At 54.4% G+C, this 19,756-nt stretch overlaps 1 protein-coding gene across 1 annotated transcript; it reads left to right on the forward strand.

The window, feature by feature from the left end:
• The first annotated feature begins 1,049 nt into the window (after positions 1-1,049).
• On the forward strand, positions 1,050-14,419 carry CDX1 (caudal type homeobox 1). The gene is made up of 3 exons (XM_069869074.1): positions 1,050-1,476; positions 13,250-13,395; positions 13,623-14,419. The coding sequence occupies exons 1-3, from the start codon at positions 1,050-1,052 to the stop codon at positions 13,827-13,829; spliced, it is 780 nt and encodes a 259-aa protein (XP_069725175.1). The 3' UTR covers positions 13,830-14,419.
• Positions 14,420-19,756: the final 5,337 nt, after the last annotated feature.

The following is a 19,756-nucleotide window of genomic DNA, read 5'->3' on the forward strand; positions in this document are numbered from 1 at the left end:
CACCTCTTCCCCCTCCGGAGCAGAGGTCTTGCTGGCCCGGTGGGTGGTGAGTGGGTGATGTCTGCTGCAGGGTGCTCCTGGCCAGTGGCCGCCTCCTGCCATGCAGGCAGACACGGCTTCACAAGGGTCCTGCTTCTGCTTGGTTTTCCCTATCAGAAAATATACAGGGATCTTTTTGCTTCTTGAAGACAGAAAACAGGTGAGACGCTCCTCCTGTCACAGGATTGTGAGTCCCTTGGATCCACATCGGAGCCCAGGGACTTCCCACTGTTCCTGGGTGAGGGCATTCCCCCTGCTCACAGCTGGCTCTGTCTGTCTGTCCTGCTCTGTGGAGCCAGGCTGAGGTTTTGCTATTGTGTTTGGAGGGGTGGGTTTACCCCGGTATGAAGTAAGTGCAGGGTGACCCAGAGCCTTCCCTCCCCACCAGCCTCCCCTTTCTGACTCAGGTGGATGCTGGCATCGGGTGTGGGGAAGAACCACCCCAGATGGAGGGTCTGGCATCCCCCAGCGTGGGGACAGGGCTAACGGCAGCCTGGCACACCCTGTCCCTGCCTGCAGCTGGGCTTTAACACGAAGGCTCAACCCAAACTGCCCTGCTGCTGGGGTATGGATGACCACAAAGGTGGGGTGGGCTCCCTTGGGGCATCCTTAGTGACACCCTAGCGTCCCCAAAGCCGGCTGCTACAAAGGGACCACAGCTGGTGGCACGAGGACAGCTGTAGGGTGGTGACGGTGGAGGAGATGCGGGGTCCGGAGTCACCCACAGCTTTGGCCTCCCTACAGCCGGGGTGGGAGGCTTGAATTCGCCCCCTCTCCAGCCAGGGGGTTCCTGCACTTTGAAATGCAAGCCTGCCTTTCAATGCAAATGCTGCGAGAGGTTGGGCCCAATAAAAGCCTGTGGGCAGGGAGGTGCCTGGCCCAGGACACAGCTCCCCAAGGCGCCCAGGTGAGCAGCAGCGAAGGAGGGGCGGCTGCCTCCCCACCAAACCAAGCTTGGCCACAGCCGGTGGCACAGCGGCACAGCATGTGCGCCGAGACGGCCGGGGAAGATGTATGTAGGCTATCTTTTGGATAAGGACACCAACATGTATCCCAGCCCTGTCCGGCATCCAAGTCTCAACCTCAACCCACAGAATTATGTGCCGGGGCCACCTCAGTACTCGGACTTCGCCAGCTACCACCATGTGCCGGGAATTAACAACGACCCCCACCACGGGCAGCCCGCGGCCGCTTGGGGTTCTCCCTACACCCCTGCCAAGGAGGACTGGCATTCCTACGGGACCGCCGTGGCACCTTCCACTGCCAGCCCAGGGCAGTTTGGATTCAGCCCCCCCGATTTTAACCCCATGCAGCCCCCAGGGTCTGGACTCCTGCCTCCGCCCATCAGCAGCTCGGTCCCCCAGCTCTCCCCTAATGCCCAGAGACGCACCCCGTATGAATGGATGAGACGCAGCATCCCCAGCACCAGCAGTAACGGTAAGGAAAACTCCAGCTCTGCACCCCTGGGCCTTCATCCACGCAGAGGGACCCTGGGCTTGAAGTCCTACAGGGCTGGATTCTGCTCTGTGACTCTCCTGGCAAGGGGATTGCCGTGAGGGACAGCGCTCTTGGCCTGTCCTCGGCATGGTGTCTGCTCCCCAAAGAGCAAGGGGACCCCATGGCCAAGGTGGCAGCGGCCAGGGATGAGCAGAGAGGGTATTGGCACTGCCAGCAGCTGGGGTTAAATGGCTGGAAAGTCCTTTTACCCAGCCAGTCTCTGCCCCCGCACCCCTGCCCATGCCTGCTGCTGCTGGGTAGGACAAGCTGAGCCAGAACCCCTTGGGATCTGGGGGTTCTGCCAGCCCTGAGGGGCTGCTGGACTCGGTGTCCTGCGTGTGCAAGGGTGGGCACCTGATGGCACAAGGTAGGCTCACAGCTGGGAGCTGGCGTGCAGCTGAGCGTGAGAGTCCCTGTTCGGGTAATACTGTTTATGGTTGGACTCGATGATCCAATGGGTCTTTTCCAACCTGGTGATTCTATGATTCTATGATTCTACGTGTGCAAGATGCCTTGTGCCATGTGCTTGTGGAGTGTGTGTGTCTACACATGCAGGGAAGGTACCATATGCATATACGCGGAGGGAAGGTGCAGCGTGTGCCGTGTGCGTGCATGCAAGGTGTGTGCAACGCACACGAGGTGCTGCAGGCTCTGTGCGTACATGCAAGGTCCCCTGAGCAGAATTCGTGCCTTGCTCTATAGGCAGTGCCACCGAGCGAGTAGGGGGGATGCCACGTACTCCCTGTGTGCATGCAAAGGGCTGTGTGCTGAGTGCAAGGTGTGTGTGTGTGAGGTGCAGTGTGCGTGCACACGCGGTGTGTGTCCAAATTGGGGTGCATTGGGGATGATGCCATGTGGAGAGGGCATGTAAGTACTCTGGGTGCAGCACCCGCGTGTGCGTGTGCATGGTGCGTGGGTGCCCCAGCTCCCGTGCCTCCCGCTGGCCTGGGCACCCAGTGGTTGTGCTGTCCCCAAGGTCCCATCCCCGTGCCCCCGGGGTCCTGTCCCCACTGAACTCCTGACCTGGGGGACGGGAGGGATGTGTCTGGGCGACCCCAGCCCCCTGCCCACATCAAAGGCTGTGGGCAGATACCCCCTGGGGGCCAGCCCAAATTGACAAGGGGTTTGCTTTGTGATGGAGATGGTGGCCGGCTCCTTTGGTGGAGAGGTGAGGTGCGGGGTTGGGGGGGCCCTTTGTCCTGCCCTGCCCTGCCCAAGCCCTTTCATCTTCCTCCCCCAGGCTGGGATTGTCCTTGCCAACCCAGCCAGCCTGTCCTGCCCACGCCATGACCCTCTGCACCCTGGGCTTGCCCAGACCCACCACCCACCCTGGCCATGATCTCTGCAGAGCACAGTTGGGGCCACGCTCACTGCAGAAGTAGCTCCGGGCACCTCTCAGTGTGCTTTTTTTTTTTTTTGATTACTACTGCCCTGTATCCCCAGCATCAGGGCCAGGGCTCTCTGTTTGCAGTGTCTCCAATTTTAGAATCATTAAATCATTAAGGTTGGAAAAGACTTCTAAGCTCATCCAGTCCAACCATCAGCCCAACGCCACCGTGCCAACTTAACCGTGTCATGAAGTGCCACATCTGCATGTTTTTTGAAACCCTCCAGGGATGGTGGCTCCACCATGTCCATGCCTGACCACTCTTTCAGTAAAGAAATTTTTTCTAATATCCAATCTAAACCTCCCCTGGCATGAGAGACTTGTTTCTGGCTCCCCACTCTCCCTACATGGGGCTGGCCAAGCCTCGTGTAGAGACCCTCATGCAAGGGCCACATGCAGAGGTGCTTGGGGTCTTCCAGCATGGAAAATAGCTCCTTGTGTTCATCATATCTCTGTGGTGGGGATGGGGCTGTCCCATTGGGACCAGTTGCTGTTGTAGGGCAGTCAGAACATCCCGATAAATGGGAAAAAAACATCCCTGGGCTGGAAAGAAGAGGAGAGAGGCAGGCTGGTATTTGCTGGTGCATTTTTAGCTCTGAATATATATTTCAGAAAAAAATGCCTCACCCTGTAGGCAATGATGGTGTCTACAGTGCTTCCCTCTGCTCTGAGTTGGAACTAGGTGTCATCCTGCAGCTACCCCAGGCAGCAGGGACATCACCATTTCTGCAGGTTTTATAAGTCCAAACGTCTTGGTTTCTTCTGAGGGGAGAGGTGAGATGGAAAATTAACAAGGGGAGAAAGACATCAGCATAACTTTGCTCCGGATCAAGGGCACAGTTTTACACCCAGCAGCGGGGCCAAGATAAAGCAGGGGCTTGAAAGTGCCTCTGATTGAGTTAGATGACAATTGAGTTGATTGAATTCTGGAAAAAGAGCCTTAGTTTCTTAGTTTGTATCTCTTAGATTAAATACAAACAAAGGGACAAATAAACCAGCCTTGTTCCCCTTGCACATGGAGGAGGAGCTGCCTGAGCCCAGCCCCAGCAATGAGGGATGGGTGCTGGGGTGAAAGCCCCTTTCTTGTGGGTGCTTCCCCAGCTTGGATGACCAGCAAGGTCCTTTTTCAAAATACTTGCAGATTAGGGACCAGTCTTTGTGCCTCTGCCAAGTCCAAGCCCAGCACTGCTGGTACCAAGCATCCGCAGGATTTGGGACTGTGTGCTGGGAGATGCTGGGATGAAGCCTATGTTTTCCAGGGCTGCCCTTTAAATAAAAAAAAAAAAGAGCCTTTCTCCATTAAGTTTGAAAGAGAGCAGTGCAGAGATGGGTTTGACATAGATAAGAGTGAAATTCTTAGATGAATCGTTTTATTGAAATCAATAAACTAGACTTTAATCAGTCTGGATTGATTAACAACCCATCTCACGGCAGTGGGAGTAGGAAATGAATGCGCGGACTTTCTCGCTACAAATATCAACAGTTTCATTGCGAATGCTATAAATCATAATACTTCAGAGGGTTGTAAATTAAGGTTCCCTCTCTGTCTTGCCTTGTATAAACAGCTCTTGGCAGCAGCTTGAAAGCTTTTGGGTAAGAGCTGCACAGTGGTGAGAGAAAATGTTACACAGGGAATATGAACATGTTGGGGGCTTCTGCAAATGTGATCCAGAGCCTGAGAAAAATCAATGAGAGATCTCCTAGTGACTCACTGCAGAGTCAGCCTTTACGGGGAGATGACTTTATATACCTGTTGCTAAATACATGCGTGCTTTACCCAGCTGAGCCAAGATAACTCACAGCAGAAGGGACCGCGATGCCGGAGGGCTGGTTGCTGGAAATTGGGAGTTAAAGGGAACCAAGCTGGAAGATGTCCCCAGGCCTCATTTCTCTCTCCAATGTCACCTCTTTTTCTGCTCATAAAATCTTCACGAGCAGCGTGTCAGAGCCTCATGCTTCCTCCTTATTCACAATTATTTGCAAACTTCCCTGTGAATTGCACCCCCGCTCTATAAAAAGCTCAGGAAGGCGGCTGGAAACGGTGACTGGCTGAACTTTGAAATTCACCCTCTGCTCGTTAGTTATGTAAATCCTCAGATACTGCCTCAGGTCTGGCTTTTAGGTCACTAATTGAGCCAGGGCCATAGTGCTAAATATTGCAAGTGAAAGTGCCATTGGGGCATCCCTCCAGGAGGGGAATATGCTCAGGGCTTTGTGTGGTATCAGTGCCCATGGTGTCTCTGCAGTTTTGGGGGTGATGGAGAATAAACAGTGATGCTCTAAGCACGAGCGAGCAGTGATTCAATGGGTGTGCAGTTTTCCATCTCAGTGTTTATCATATCCATCTCCGTTTTCCAGCTCTATTTGTTCAGCCCTAGTGAGGTCCATGAAAGCTGGAGAAAAGAGTAAAAAGCCTGTTAATGAGATAGAGAAGCATTTTCCATGGACAGGCAGGGTTCATAGAAATATAGAACCATTTGGTTGGAAAAGACCTTTGAGATTATCAAGTCCAGCCATACCTGTCCACTACTAAACCAGATCCCTGAGCACGTCGTCTACCTGTCTTTTAAATCCCTCCAGGGATTGTGACTCAACCACATGCCATGCAGAGTAGATTTTGGGGTGATGGTGGTGGCTAGAATATGGTGCATTTCCCCAGACAGCCCCTCCTTGGGGAACGCCTATTTAGGACATGGTTGCTCCCCATGAGACCCTTTTCTCCCCCGAGTCACTCTGTGTGCATGTGTAGGGCCCCATTGGACTTCTCCCTTTGAATTATTAACTCACAACCTGCTCCTGGCCCCCGCTGGGATTTGTTGACCACTTAGCCTGCTGGCCAAGGTACAGACCTTTCAAACTTTCCTAGAATTTACTTTTCTTGAACAAAAAAGGACTTCCCTGGAACGCTGGCCATACCTACGTGATGGGCTTGGCTGGCTAATACCCCGGGATTAGCAGAGGGACACTTTAAACCCCTGGCCAATGGGACCTCTCAAGGACGCCCACTCCAGTCCTGTTAGCTTTGTGATCGCCTGGATAAGGAGCCTCATCCTTCCCTGTGCTGCCCCACAGTGAGGACTGACTGAGCCCTATGGGGTTGTGAAGGGGGAGAGGGGTCCTGGTGCCCAGCCACCACCACCTCTGCTGTCCTCGTCCTGCCACGGCCAGATCAAATCCAGCCAGGCAGCCAATCCAGACAAGCTGGATCAAGGCTCGGTACCACGGGGCTGGCGTGAAGGTGATGCTCTTAGACAGGCTGTTTCCAGCCTGCGTGGCGCCCTGGCACTCCTTGTCCTCCTGCGCTGGTGCGGTCTTCGACCTGGCACGGGAGCCTGGCTGGCGGCGCTTGGCTCGGAGATCATAAAACCATGGGAGCAACTGAAGGAATCTGCTAGTTGCCAAAATAAAGGGTTGACTCACTACAGGGCTGGGGGATTCTTGTATCGGGCTGCTGCCCATGGGGTTGAAGCATCTCCTGTTGTGTTGCTCCATGTCCAAGAGCACAGGGCTGTGATGGAGAGCTGATAGCTTGCTGAAAACTCTGGCAACCTGCTCCTTATTCCCGTGGGGTTTGCACCTCCTGGGAGAGGGGTGCCTTTGCCCCACATATGCTGGGAGCACACACCCCAGCCAGGGCTATGCTCCTGTGCACCTCTATGCTCTCCTGATCCGGCTCTTCCCCATCTATTCCTTTTCCAGCAGCCAGGCGGCTGCTGGCTCTGCCAGTCTCATTATACCCAGATAAGCAACTCCCAGTCACACATGCTCACTTATAGCTTGGGGCTTTTTCAGAAGCACAGAGCTCGATCCTCTCTGCGCAGGAGACTATAAAGCTGTCAGGGAAAGTGGCATGGCTTTGTAAGTGAAAAATTTCGAGTACATGAGGTATCAAAACGAATCTGACCATGGGAGCATTGCTGTTTGCTCTGAAGTCCTTGGCACCAGCAAAAAGTCCCCAGGCTGGGTCACTGTCAGGTGAACAGCCAGGCAAGGAGCTACCCTGGGGGCAGGAGGGTTGTATGGCTCCTCAGAGGGGCCTCCAGTGCCCGTGGGCACAGATGAATCCTGCCTTCAGCCCAGCAGCTCTGAAATGCCCGTTTCTCCATCACAAAGCAAAGCTGGGGAAACCTCGGCAGGGTCCGTTGGGTGAGGATTCATCCAGCACCCGCACCCTCCACAGTGCAGAGATGTTAAATATGTACGAGGTGGGGTGGTTACTCTCATACGATTTTGACACCAAGCAGTTATCTAAATCCAACGCCCTTTAGCAGATGAATGATCTCATAGAGGGATCTCGTGAGGGATTGCCCTTCAGAGGGGCTCCCTTCTCACTGGCAGTGATAAAACAAGCCACATGGCTCTGCTCCTTTGCCTCGTGTCGGTCTTCCCATCCATCAACCCTCTGCTTCCTGCAGCGGAGCTGAAAAAAAAGCTGAAGATATTGAAACATGCATGGGAAGGCTTGTGAAAACCCTGACCTGATGGTTCCCAGCACACAGGGAGGGTGGAGAGATCGGGTTTATCCCCCATGCTTGGCCACAGAGGAACGTGGGTGTTGGAGCTGGAGGAGGAAGGAGAGCAAATGAGTATGAGGTGGGGAGCAGAGGGAGGATGCTGTGGGGGCTCAATCCCTGCTGCTGTCAGAGCAGACTTTGAAATTCCCATTTCCAGCAGGTTCAGGCACAGAGAAATGAGCTGGGCTCTCTGTCCCGAGCATCAGCATCACCGCTACACAGCGCAGCTGCCAGCGTCTCTGCTCGGCAGAGGGAGCATCAGCCCCTCTGTACAGTGGCAGCTGGAACACATCTGGCTGCCAGATGTGGGTGACGCCAGCCAGCCTGGAGGCTCCTGAGCATTCAAAGCTGACTCCAACTCTCTCCTGGGCCTGGGGTCTCTGTCATGGGGCGTCACTCTGCCAGCTGCCCCCCTTCTTTACAGTGGAGGAGTGTTTCCCCCTATGGAGCTGCAGGAAGGGTGGGGGGTTAACTGCCTGGGGAGTCCTGCCAGCCATCAGAGCCCATTGCTCCAACTCGGAGACTCCACTCTGGCTTGGAGCTTCTTCTAGCCTCAGTTTCTCCATCCATAGCATTGCTAACGCTATGGCAGTGTGGGGGCAAGTTTTCCTTAATGCTTACCCTGGGGAGGAATGGCAAATTCTGATGGAGCACCAGTTCTTCTGTGATGGAAGTTTTTATCCTCATTGCAAGTAGGTGCTGCTCATTCAGAATGAAGCAGCTTTATCATGGAGAGAAAGCACCTCTCCCACAGGGAACAGCCTTCCACCCCATTTTGCTGGACTTTTAACTTCAATGTGGATGAGTTCTTCTGTTCATGCTCACTGGTGATGGGACTTTCACACCTGATATTATTCAGCATTGAAATGTTGTGGTGCCATCAGATAGTGTGGAACCAGGCACCCAGTACAGACAGATGGAGCTGATGCATGACCAGGGCTTCGCCAGGGAGGTGAGACCACGCAGGGCAGCTCTGGGAGCGCATTGCCCACACTTTCCATGCCAGTTATGTGAGGAGCTGCCAGGCAGCGGGGCGTGCAGAGCCGCTGGGTGACCGCAGGGCCAGTGGGTTTGGCAGCAACACCTCCATCCGTCACGCCAGCACCTCCAGCGCAAAGCACCGTGCAGTGCACCCATGTCCCCGGGCTTCGGGGACCTCTGCAGCGGGGCGCAACAGCCAGTTCCTGTCTCAGCGGCTCCAGAGAGATGCTGGCCTGATCAGAGCCCTGATGGCTGCAAAGCAGCTTCCCATGGAGCCAGGGTTTGCAGACGCTGCAATTTTGAGCTGCTCTGACCTGTGAAATAGAGACCTTTAGAAAAGTGTGCAGGTTTGTGCTTCTTGCTGCTGGCAACAACCGTGTTGTTCCTGCTGTGTCCTGTGGCTGGAGATCTCCTGCTCAGAGCTGACCTGACCCCCTCTTAGCTACACTGGGTACACTGGGCTGGGTGCTTTGTTCTACAAGACTGGGGAGAAGACAAGCTTCAGAAAAGCTCTTGCTCCTTCACTACTTTCCACCTCCTCCCAGGGTGCCATTGCTTCCCCTCAGTCTCTTTTCTCACTGATTTGAACCAGCCTCTTCCTGGCTCTTCTTAGAGCTGCTCAACAACAGCCTCAGAACACACTATACTGCCTGTCTGTTTTGGTGTTGAGGGACTGTTGCTCACAGAAAGCCCCCATGGGGCACACCAGGGCTGGAGAGGGTGAATTACCACCTCACTGGCAGCATCTGCTGTGGCCATGAGGGCACAGAGCCTGGGAAGGTGGGCGCAGGGACCTGGTTTGATTTTCTCATCCCAGGGGCAGGGCTGGGGGTCAGGACCCTGTCCCCCCATGTATGTGCGAGTGCGTGTGCGTGCACACTCAGGAGCGCGTCCTTTGGGGTTTGCACAGCACATTAAAGCTATTCCCTTATCTAATCGTGGCTCAGGTGAGTGCTATTAGGGTTATACATTAACAATGGTAATGATACCCTCTCCCCACGCAGCCACTGGCCCTGCCTTGATACCAAAGCCAAAACCATTCCCACTGGCCCCGTGAACGGCTCCATTTGGCTGCCCGAGCAGTTCCTTTGCCTGGTCTTTCGGGGACAAGCAGAAGGGACTTGGAATGCATGGCAGGGCTAGAAGGGGCTAGCAGCAGTGCTAGGAGGCATTACGAGCACCCCTTTTGCATTCTGTACACCCCATCCACTCTCCCTACTGATGCAGCAGCTCTGAGCTACCCCAGCTGTGGGACAGCCCAGTCCACCTTCGATGGGCTCCCCTGGAATTGTGGAGGTAGCTCCATCCCTCTGCTTGGCCGTGCTCCCCGCTGTGGCACCAGAGGTACGAGGTCTCCCCATAAAGAGCCAGGCTGGCTCTTTCCAAATTTCCTTTTCCCTTTCACAGAGCCATAAAAAGTCTCCAGGAGAGAATTAAGTGTAACCCAGCATTCATATTCAAGGTAGCTGAATTATTCATTGTCAATAGTATTTCTTTCGAGTCCTTTTCTTGTCTTCATGAATCACCCACAATACGTTCCCGAATTCAGAAAACATCACTGAAACCAGCAATTAGTTGAGATGAATAACTTTCCATCTCTAGCTCAGTTGCAAACCTTCTGCTTTGAGTCCCTGCTACCTGATACTGGGCAGAGAGAGCCTGGTGCCCAGCTCACACGGTGACAATTTGCTGACACGACTGGTACCTGCCAGACCTGAGGCAAAGCAGAGGCTTCATCGAGGATGAACGGTGAAGAAGGAATAACAAAGAACAAGCTGTGATGGATCTGTTTACAGCTGCAGCAGGAAATAATAATTCCTGCTGAATTTCATGGCATATGTGGTATTCAGAAACCGCCTTATTTCCTTATTCTTTAATTAATTTTTTTGCTTTATCTGTCAGTTCCTTTGCTTTCCAGCTGTTTTTTCTCCAAGCAGTGGTATTCAAATAGCAATCTTGCAAATAATATAATTCTAAAGTCATTATCTCTTCAGAAAGGTTTTTGCTTTCAAATTTTTTTTTTAAAAAAAAAAGATAAATATCTATGAGAAAAAAAAAAAGACTTCTAGGAGTCCCTGAGCCTGGAGCAGAGACAGAAGGAGCCCGGTTTCTCATGGAGCTGCTAAACTCCACTTAAATGTCCTCCAGTGAGTCTGGTTTGTTCTCTAACTCCCTGGGAATTGCTGTGTTTGCCAATTCAGCAAAGATCCCTCCTAGGCTGAGCAGCATCAGTCCTTCTCACACAGACAAACCTTTCCCCTGTGGGGCAGTGAGAGGCAGGAGCGACCCCCTGGGAAGGGCAGTGGTCCTGTGGGAGTGGAGAACATGGGGAGAGGAGACACACACCCAGCAACGCTGCCGTGCACCCTTCACACATTAAATGGCTGCATTTCAGCTGCATGTCCGTAGAGATCTCCGTACACATCTTGCTCAATCAAATTACCTTTTTTACCTGCTTTTAGCTGCAGGGTCACTCTGCGTGGCCAGAGGCAGGTTTGCTCTTGGCAGTGGTGAGGAGGGATTAGGTGTTCACTTCCAAACAGTCCCAGGATGAGCCGGTGTCCCTGCTTTCTACAGCGATGACTGAGTTCATCACGTTCCTCAAATATGAGTTAGTGGCTAAAGCCCAGCCCTGGCGCTGGGAGATTTGGTTGCTATTCCCTTGCCATGCTCCTACTGTCCTCCATGGATTGCTGGAGAGCTTTGGTGGGGCTTGGGGACCACGCTGGAACCCTTGGCCACCCTGGATGACCGTTGGCATTACCCCACTCATGTTGCACCAAGCCCATGTCAGCATCTACTTCAAGGAGCAAGGGAGGGAGGACACAGACACACAGTTATGGTAACTGAGCGCTAACTTGAATTGCAGGGCTGCTGCTCTTGTGCCTGGGAGAGCCAGGGCCAAGTCCCAGCAAGGCAAGACTGGTCCTGTACCCACCGTGACTCCCACGTGCAGCCAGGCTGCACACACTCACGCACTACCAACGCATGGTTTGGTAGGTGCTCAGTGTCAGGAGCTTGACCTTTGCTGGTTATTGCTTATTTAGTAGAAATACAGCTGCCTTTTTGCATCCTATGGGACGCTGCAATGGAAATGACCTCAAGGGAGCCCCTCTCCCCATCGCAGCATACTGCGTCCATGGGTTGTCCTGTCTCCGGCATCCTTTTACATTTATCTTTCAGCATGAGAAGTGGCTTAGAAAAGTTCCCATGTCCTTAAAATGGGGAGGAAGGGGACAGATACCCTTAAAAATAAAATTGAGTTGGTTGAGAAACCAATTTGCAGCCTCGGGGGGTGGTGTGGTGTTGTCATGCAGATGTTCTCTGATGTCTGAGTCCATTTGGGAGTCTTTGAAGCACAGTTTTTCTCTGCACCACTCACACTTCTGCTTCCAGGTTAGAATCTAATAGTATTGGTGACATGTCTAGGTGTCCATCAGATTTAGCCCAAACTGACGCATGTGCCAAGGACTCATTACAGGGACAGGATAAAGAGGATGACAGCCAAACAAAGAACCCCTTTCCTGGGCGAAAGATGCTGCAAAGGAGGTTATGCAGGTCGCTGGGTCACTAGAAATCCCTCCCAGCACTTCTACAGCAGTGATGGGCTGTATCTTCCCCACACTGGAACACCCAGGGAAGCCCCAGGAAAAACTGCAGAGCAGTTCTGGGCTCGCTCCTGCACCTTCCCATGGCAATACTGCTCTCAGCAGCAGAAATTCAGAAGACAGATGAATGTGTCTGCCAGGCAAACAAATGGCCAGGTTCCCAGTCGGAAGGACAGTGGCTGCTCAGCTGAAAGCACGGCTCCTTCCCTCCTGATGCCCTGGAACAGGATTTTGTTATTTTGGGTGGAGAAACAAATATTCACAGCTGTGTTTATTCCCCGCCCGTGGGCTCTTCTGCAGAGGAAAGCACCAGGGACTTATTGACTAACTGCTGGGCATGGGCACCCTTCCTCAAAGCGTCACCAGCGCCCTCCGTAGCCCCAGCCCAGGCAGAGTTCAAGCCGTTGGCTCTTGCTCTGCAGCTCGCCCTCCATGCATGTGATTGAGTGAAGGAGCTAACAGAGAAGGTGGCTGGGCTACTCTTTTCTGCATCTTCCTTCTAGAAAGTGGCAGGTGCTGCCTTGTGTGCAGAGATGTGGTGCTCAATGGCCCCAAGCTCTGTGCTGATCTGGGGGTGAGATTTAGCAGGCTTCAGTCAAACCCGTCTGGCCTGGGGATCCAGTCTCTGGGGGTGCTTGGGCACTGTGTGGGCTTTCTTCAGTACATCTTTAACGACTGTGCAAAACAAATAAGCTCCATCTGAGCACGGTATTGGGAGGAGGAAAATAACCCTCACGGGGGACACAGAAATGCTGTCATCCCTGGTTTCCTCTTTCACCTGATTTGAGAGCCTTCCAATGATGACATCTTGGATTTGGGTTTCCTGGCTTCCCTCAGCCCTGTCAGGCTGTGTTTTCACTGGCAGCTTGTCCTCAGCCCACCACAGGTCTTGTGTTTCTGCTCCTCTCCAGGACCATGTGTCATGGAATGTGGAATTTATCGTCCATCTTCTCAGTACACCTCTAAATCCCTCCTGCTCTTTCCACCAAGTGATTTCCCCAAAACCCAGGTGCTTTCTGACATGGAGAATCACCCTGGTGCTACCCAGGATGGGCATTAAATCCAGCAGGACCCTCACAATTCTCTTCTCCTCTGACTCCCAGGGCGTTGCCATGTTTGTCCTGAGCTCTTCACAGGTGGTTGTGTAGCTCCTGCATGTCCTTGCTGATGATACTACCCCTCCCTTCAGTCCCATCTCAGATCACCTCTGCTCTCTCTGCCAGGCAAGACCAGGACAAAAGACAAGTACCGAGTGGTGTACACGGACCACCAGCGCCTGGAGCTGGAGAAGGAGTTTCACTACAGCCGCTACATCACCATCCGCCGCAAGGCTGAGCTGGCCGCGGCCCTCGGGCTCACTGAACGGCAGGTCAGTGCTGTGGAGTCCTGGGAAAATCCACAGTCTGGGTGGAGATAGGGTTTGGGAGAGATAGGGCTGCAGCATAAGTTGACAGGAGTGGTCCTACCTTGCTCTGTGGATCTTCCTTCTCTTCCAAACTCTAGGATGGCTCCCCTGCCCTGGGGGACCCTGAGGATTGTCACCCTTGGCTGCATCCATCCCTGTCGCTGCATTGCTGTCTTTGCCTTTTTTTGCAGGTGAAAATCTGGTTTCAAAATCGGAGGGCAAAGGAGAGGAAGGTGAACAAAAAGAAGATGCAGCAGCAGAGCCAACCCACCAGCACAACCACGCCAACTCCACCAGCCGTCGGCACCCCAGGACCCATCGGAGGCCTGTGCAGCAGCAGTGCCCCAAACCTTGTCTCCTCATCTCCAATGACAATCAAGGAGGAATTCATGCCTTAACACTTTTCACCAGCTATAGACATCAAGAGATAAGCACTATGCAGCAGAGCCCAGCCGGCTCGTGTGCTCTAAAGAGTAACAGTCCCTTTCCAAAGATACGACGGTCCTGTCTGAACCAATGGGGTGGCAAGCGAGGCTGGGCAAGGTGGTATCAGGACCTTCCCAAGGGACTGGTGGGCTCTTTCCTACATAAAACATATAGGTTAGGTAATATTGTTCTCCTGTAGGAAATTTGGGTATTTGGAGCCCAAAGCAAGATCCTAATGTCAGCAGAAGGAAGGGGAAGATGATCTCCAGAGGTCCCTTCCAACCCCTACCGTTCTGCGACTCTGTGGGGTGGTGATGGAGGTCAGCTTTCCTATGGTGCTTCAGGCAGATCTGGTAGGACGCTTCCTTCATGATCCTCCTGGAGACGTAGCTGTCTGATGCTTTTGGGGCAGCGTGAACAAGACTGAACTAGAAAAAAGACCTGGCTGGGATCAAGGCAAAACAAATCTCTGCTGAGCTGTTCTCCTGGAACTGCCATACTGGGAAGGGGAGTGCCAAAGGCAGAGCGAGTTGGATGGCAGGAGCTGGGCTGGACCCTCAGCCATGGGGCACAAGGGTGGACTCCTTCAAATCACAATGACGATTGCGAGCGAGAGCATGTCCTTGGGGAGAATCCTCTGCACACCCCCACCCACACACCCAACAGTGCCTGTTCTGCACCCCCAGCCCCCCTGCAGCCACAAGGAGCCGTGCAGTGGTGTGTCTGGCAGCCCCCGTGCCCCAAACCGTGTCAAGGCAGGGTGGCACTGCAGCATGGGGCACATGGAGAGGCGAAGAGAGAGATGGGCATGGGTGCACTGGAGCTGGACCACAGTGCTGAGCCCTGAGACCACTTCCAATGGGGAGAGGGAGAGAACATCCACCATGAGGGGATGCAAGAACCAGCCCCAAGATGTCCAGAAATGCCGGTACTGTGAGAGCTTTGTGGTGCTGCTCCAAGGGGAAGTGGCTGCCATGGGCACTGGGAGCTGCTGCTGGTGTGGACAAGGGCATCTCAGGCAGAGGAAGGGCTGGTGTGTGCCCTGGTGTTTGGTGGTGGAGAGGTGTTGTCCAGAAAGGCAGAGAAGTGGATTTTTTCTATTTTATTCAAAACCCAAAGGACTCCAGATTCTGCTCTGTGTCTCTCCCTCCTCCATGCACTGCGTCGCCTCTAACCCGCTGTTAGGCCAGGAACAGATACCCCTCTTCTACTGTGGGTGAACTGCAGCTGAAACATCTCCCTGCTGAATCGCCAACACTGTATTGCCCTGGGTTTCCGATGCCCTAAAAGCCAGAGTGGCCCAGCTGGGACACAGGAGGCTCTGCAGCTCCTGCCTGGGACTGCACCGGCTGCTCCTGCGCCGCAGCTTCCCAAGACCAAGACAGAGATGAGGGTGTGTGGGCCTCACACGGCAGCTCACACGGCCTTTCCCAGCACCGTTTTTCTGAGCTCCAGAAAGGTGGAGCAGCAGACAAGTCCTGTGCTGCCTACTGAGTTGCTGGCCAAGCCCTCACATCACACCCTACACTGTGCATCGTGTCCCTCGGCTGCCCTGTCTGCCACCAGCTTCACACCGCTCCCAGACCCTCCTGGCCCAAAAACCAAGGTGCCCAGGCATGCTGAGGCTGTGTCCCTGTCATCGCACTGTGCCTGCTGCGCTGCGCCTGCTGCCCCACTCCAGCTCTTGCAGGATTTGGGTCTCCCTCCCATAGGGCCACTGACACCTCCCTCGGCCACCGCTGCCATCTGTGGTCCGCTAGCAGGGATGAATGTTTGCATTGGCTTGGGACTTTGGCTCAGTTTTTGTGTAAATAAGGCAGAATTGGGGGTTTGTTTTTATTTTTTAGGATCAGTGAAAATAAAAGTGAGAAGGAATCCCGTGCACCACCAGTTTATTGCCCTCTCCTCCCAGCCTGCAGCGCTGCAGCAGAGGAGGGATGAGGCTCCGGGGGTAGCACCAGTGCTGATGCTCCCAGGTACAGCCGGGGTTGGGAGCAAGGGGTGGCCCAAACCACCAAACCACCGCGAGTGGATGGCTCGATGCAGCAGCTTTACCCCTGGAGTGTGCAGTGCTCCCATCCTGCAGGGCCGTTGCGGGGGGTGGCATGTCCTTCGGCACCAAGAGAAGAGGTCTGGCCGTGCCAGGTGACCCAACGGCTGCAAACTCACATCCCTGGGGGCAGCTGGAGGAAGGGTGAGGTTGGGTTTGGGCTGGCGGAGGCCAAAGAACAAGGCCAGCTGCCCACAGACGTGGCCACATCCCATTGGCGCCTCCTGGCCTCTAATCTTGTTTTATGGCTGTTGACGGGCTGAATATCCTCCTTGTCCAAGAAGAGCAAACAGAGAATGAGGATGTGAGATAGTGCCTGGGACAGCTGGCACCACTGCCTAACACACTCTTCTCTCCATCCCAGCCATGTCCCCACAGTCCTCCTACAGGACACTGAGCAAGGGACTAGCCTCAAATCCCTGCCCCAGGTGGCTCCTGCAGCCCCCAAATGTGCCAAGTGTTTCCTGGAAAGAGGCAGGGACACAAGAGATGAGGTGCCTGGGCAGGTCAGGTGGCTGTGGAGGGACTCAGGTTAAAGTCCTCATGAGTGGAGGAGATGGAGGAACAGGGGCAGGATGAGGTGGCATTGCAGAGAGAGGGACCGAGCAAAGGGTTTTTCCCTAATCTTGCAATAGTAGCTGCACCTACTGCTGCACCCTGGTGACCCTGCACTCCCCAGCACCGTGCCTGGGCTGCCCATGGCACTGGACCACTGCCTCCCTGCCCCCTGCCAGGGAATGTCGGGCACCAGGAGCTAAAACAGGCTGGGGGAGGCAAAGGAAATGGAGCCAGTGCTGTATTGAAAAAGGCTCTGGAGCTGCTTAAAGAGCTGGGTTGGATTGGGGCAACTGGGGTCCAGTTGCATGGAGGCTCCAGCATGGTCCCCATGCTAGGGGCTGGCTCCTCCACATGCATCCTCCTCCCTCCCCAGGCTTCCTCTGCCTTTGGCATCCAATTCTGTTATTACTACATGGGCATTGGTGGGATCCTGCCCTGGCAGGGGATGGGATGGTGGCAACCCAGCCCCAGGCATCACCATTGCCTGTGAGGTCTTTGTCGAGGGGGAAGCTTGAAGGGGAAGAGTGTCTAGGGGTGGGGAAAAGCAACGTGCACCTCCCAAATTCTCTCGCTGTGTCGGAGTGGTGATGGGTGGTTGAGGGGCCAGGCTGGAGGGAAGATGTTCTACCACCCTCCTGGAGAGGCTGCGGGTGCCGTTGACAGGATGAAATTCCAACTGATACCCTAATCTGGTGCCTGCCTGTTTGCACAGCAGGGTAAAAGTCCAGCGAGCTGTGGGCTGTGCCCTTGGGTCCCTGTTGCCCGTGTGTGCACAGGGAGCCAGCGCAGGCGGGAAGAGGTAATAAATGCGCCCACATGCCCAGCCACCCCTTCCCCCAACACACAAACACACACCTCCCTTGGCTGGGTGATGAAATGCATCTGCCGCGTCCCTGCTCCCGTGTCCTCCCCTGCCTCCCTCAGTCATCACTTGGGCAGGGAGCGTCCTCCCTGTGCCAGGAAAGGGGCTGGCGGACAACGTGTCCCCACCAGCTTCGAGACCTTTGATCCAAACCTCCTGGATATGTGTCACCTTGATGGTTGCACCCCCAGCAGGTGACAGACACCCAGTTTTAGCACCTGCAGCAGCTGCTTCCCGAGTCACATGGACTCGCATGTAGGCTTGTGCTGATGGGAACAGCTTGGCCCCAAGGTCACAGGACCCTGGGGACTCTCCACAATGAGTCCCCACAGTTTCTTCCCATTTCTTCCTCAGTGCTTCCCAGCAGCTCTGGCTGCCAGGCTGCACCCCTCCTCAGAGAAATCTTGAAATATCATCAAAATAAGGGCACACACACCAGGTGGCCGAAAATGCTGCCGGCCTGCCAGCAGCCTCCGGCGTGGCGCTCTTCCCAGCAGTGACTAATCGCAGCGTCGCTGCCGTTGTCGCCTTCCTTGTGTCTCACGGAGCAGATCTGGGCATGGTCCCACCCTGCTGCCACCTTCTCGCATCTTCCCGGGTGGCTGCCACTGGGACGTGAGTGGGCTGCAGGGTGGAGAAGGGTGTTTCCCCAGGCTGTGTGCTGCCCTCTCTCTTCCCACTGCTGGCAGGCAAAACAGTGCCAGCGCCTGCCGTGTGCTGCGCTGGGATGGATGGAGAGATGCATGTTTGCTTTCCTGCAGCCCTGCCACTCCGTTGTGCCCATGCTTTGGCCCATGGAAAAGGTTTACTTGATGTCCCAAGGGTGCCTTAGAGGTGAGATGGGGGAAGGCAAAACTTGATGGTAAATGCTTGCAAGCCCTGTGTTTTCTCCCTAGTGCTGGGCCCGTGGAGAGCAGGGCACAGGGACAGCTGTGCAACACTGCTGTCCTCCACCCGCGCTCTCCTGAGTTTTCTGGGATCCCTGGACTGCACTGCTCCTCACGGGGACACCCCTCATGCTTCTACTGCCTCTGCTGGGTGCTGTTCCATGAGGTGAGTCTCTTCTCACCGCCAGAGGAAGCTCTGCAATTAGATGCTGGAGCACCCCAGATGCCCAAGGTGGGATGTTTACTCTTGGGTGGTACCAGGCGATGAAGAGCTGATGGTTGTACCCAAGCAGCACCAGTGAAATCAGAGCTCCAGACACAGAGCATTCCACTGGCAGTGGTACCAACATGGACATTTCAAGGTAGTGTCAGCCACGGAGGTCTCTGCTGGTAAATACTGCCCTGAAGACAAGAAGATGGGGGCTTGAAAATCACCCAGGGAAGGCTAGATGGTTTGTGGAGGGCTCATTTTTCATCTTTTGAGGAAGCTGTAGTTGTGTGAAAAAGATGTTTGTTGGGTTATACAGTTTGCTCCTTCCTCCTTTCCCACTGGGAAATCCAGGTAAATGTTAGCTCTGAAAGAGCCAGTGTACAAATGCTGAGCCACCTCATCATGTTGAATTCTACAGAAATGTGTGTTTATGCTCGAGATCCATTTCCTTTTGGGGAAAACTTTCGAAAGTGCTTGGAGGGCTGGAGGAGATCGACTGCCACTGGGTATCAGGGACATTTCCTCTTATATCTGGCAGGCTGTGTCTTCTCAGTCCCAGCCCTGTCATTGTCCTCCACATCTCCAGTGCTGCCAGCTCAGCCTTAAACCTGAGCAAAGCAGCTGGGGACAGGTCTGGGGCAGGCTGGAACATCACAGGGCATTTGCAAGGAAAAGTGACACACATCCCCTGACGGACTGGGCACAGACCAGGGAGAAAGGGGAGGGCAAAAGGATGTTGTCAGGGGAAGGAGGTAGTACTGTGGGTTCTGAGGCAGAGAGCACCTCTCCTGGTACCACATTGCCCTGGGGCATGTGGGGTTGTCCCCTCTTGGGGCTCTGCAGGGACATTTCCTAGAATGAAAGTGAGAGAAGAAGCCACAGATGAGCTCCCTTCCACCTCACTGAGGATTTGACTGAGTGTGACAGGGAAAATCCTGGTGGGCTTTGGGGATGTAGGATCCCCCTGCTGACTCTACAAGGACACCTGAACCCTGGAGTGTGACCTGTGCTCCAGCATCGGTCGCACAATATGCTGGACTCAGCTGCTCACTGTGGGGCCTGCCTGAGGATTGGTTTTTTCCCCCAGAATGGTGGGATGTGCTCATCCTACCCAAAAGGACTGATGGCTGTTGAGCATCCCCCTCCCCTGGGCTGGGGACTGGGCTCAGGCAGCATGAGGAGAAGTCACACCTCCAGCCATGTCCTACCATTGGAAAATCAGCTCAGAGACAGACAGAAAGATGTTGGGAGCTTCTGGCATCTGCACTTGCACTGCTGCCACCGCTGCTGGGGGCACATGGGATCCCAGTGGCAGGTTGCCTGCTAATTCA

The sequence above is a fragment of the Phaenicophaeus curvirostris genome, chromosome 15 (genome assembly GCF_032191515.1).
Source record: "Phaenicophaeus curvirostris isolate KB17595 chromosome 15, BPBGC_Pcur_1.0, whole genome shotgun sequence".
Taxonomy (NCBI): Eukaryota; Metazoa; Chordata; class Aves; order Cuculiformes; family Cuculidae; genus Phaenicophaeus; species Phaenicophaeus curvirostris.

What these genes read in the sequence shown, in the direction of transcription:
- CDX1 (XM_069869074.1), top strand. Translation starts at nt 1,050, where the DNA reads ATGTATGTAGGCTATCTTTTGGATAAGGACACCAACATGTATCCCAGC. An exon ending in CCCCAGCACCAGCAGTAACG is followed by an intron (nt 1,477 to 13,249) that starts GTAAGGAAAACT and finishes TCTCTCTGCCAG; the next exon opens with GCAAGACCAGGACAAAAGAC. An exon ending in TCGGGCTCACTGAACGGCAG is followed by an intron (nt 13,396 to 13,622) that starts GTCAGTGCTGTG and finishes CTTTTTTTGCAG; the next exon opens with GTGAAAATCTGGTTTCAAAA.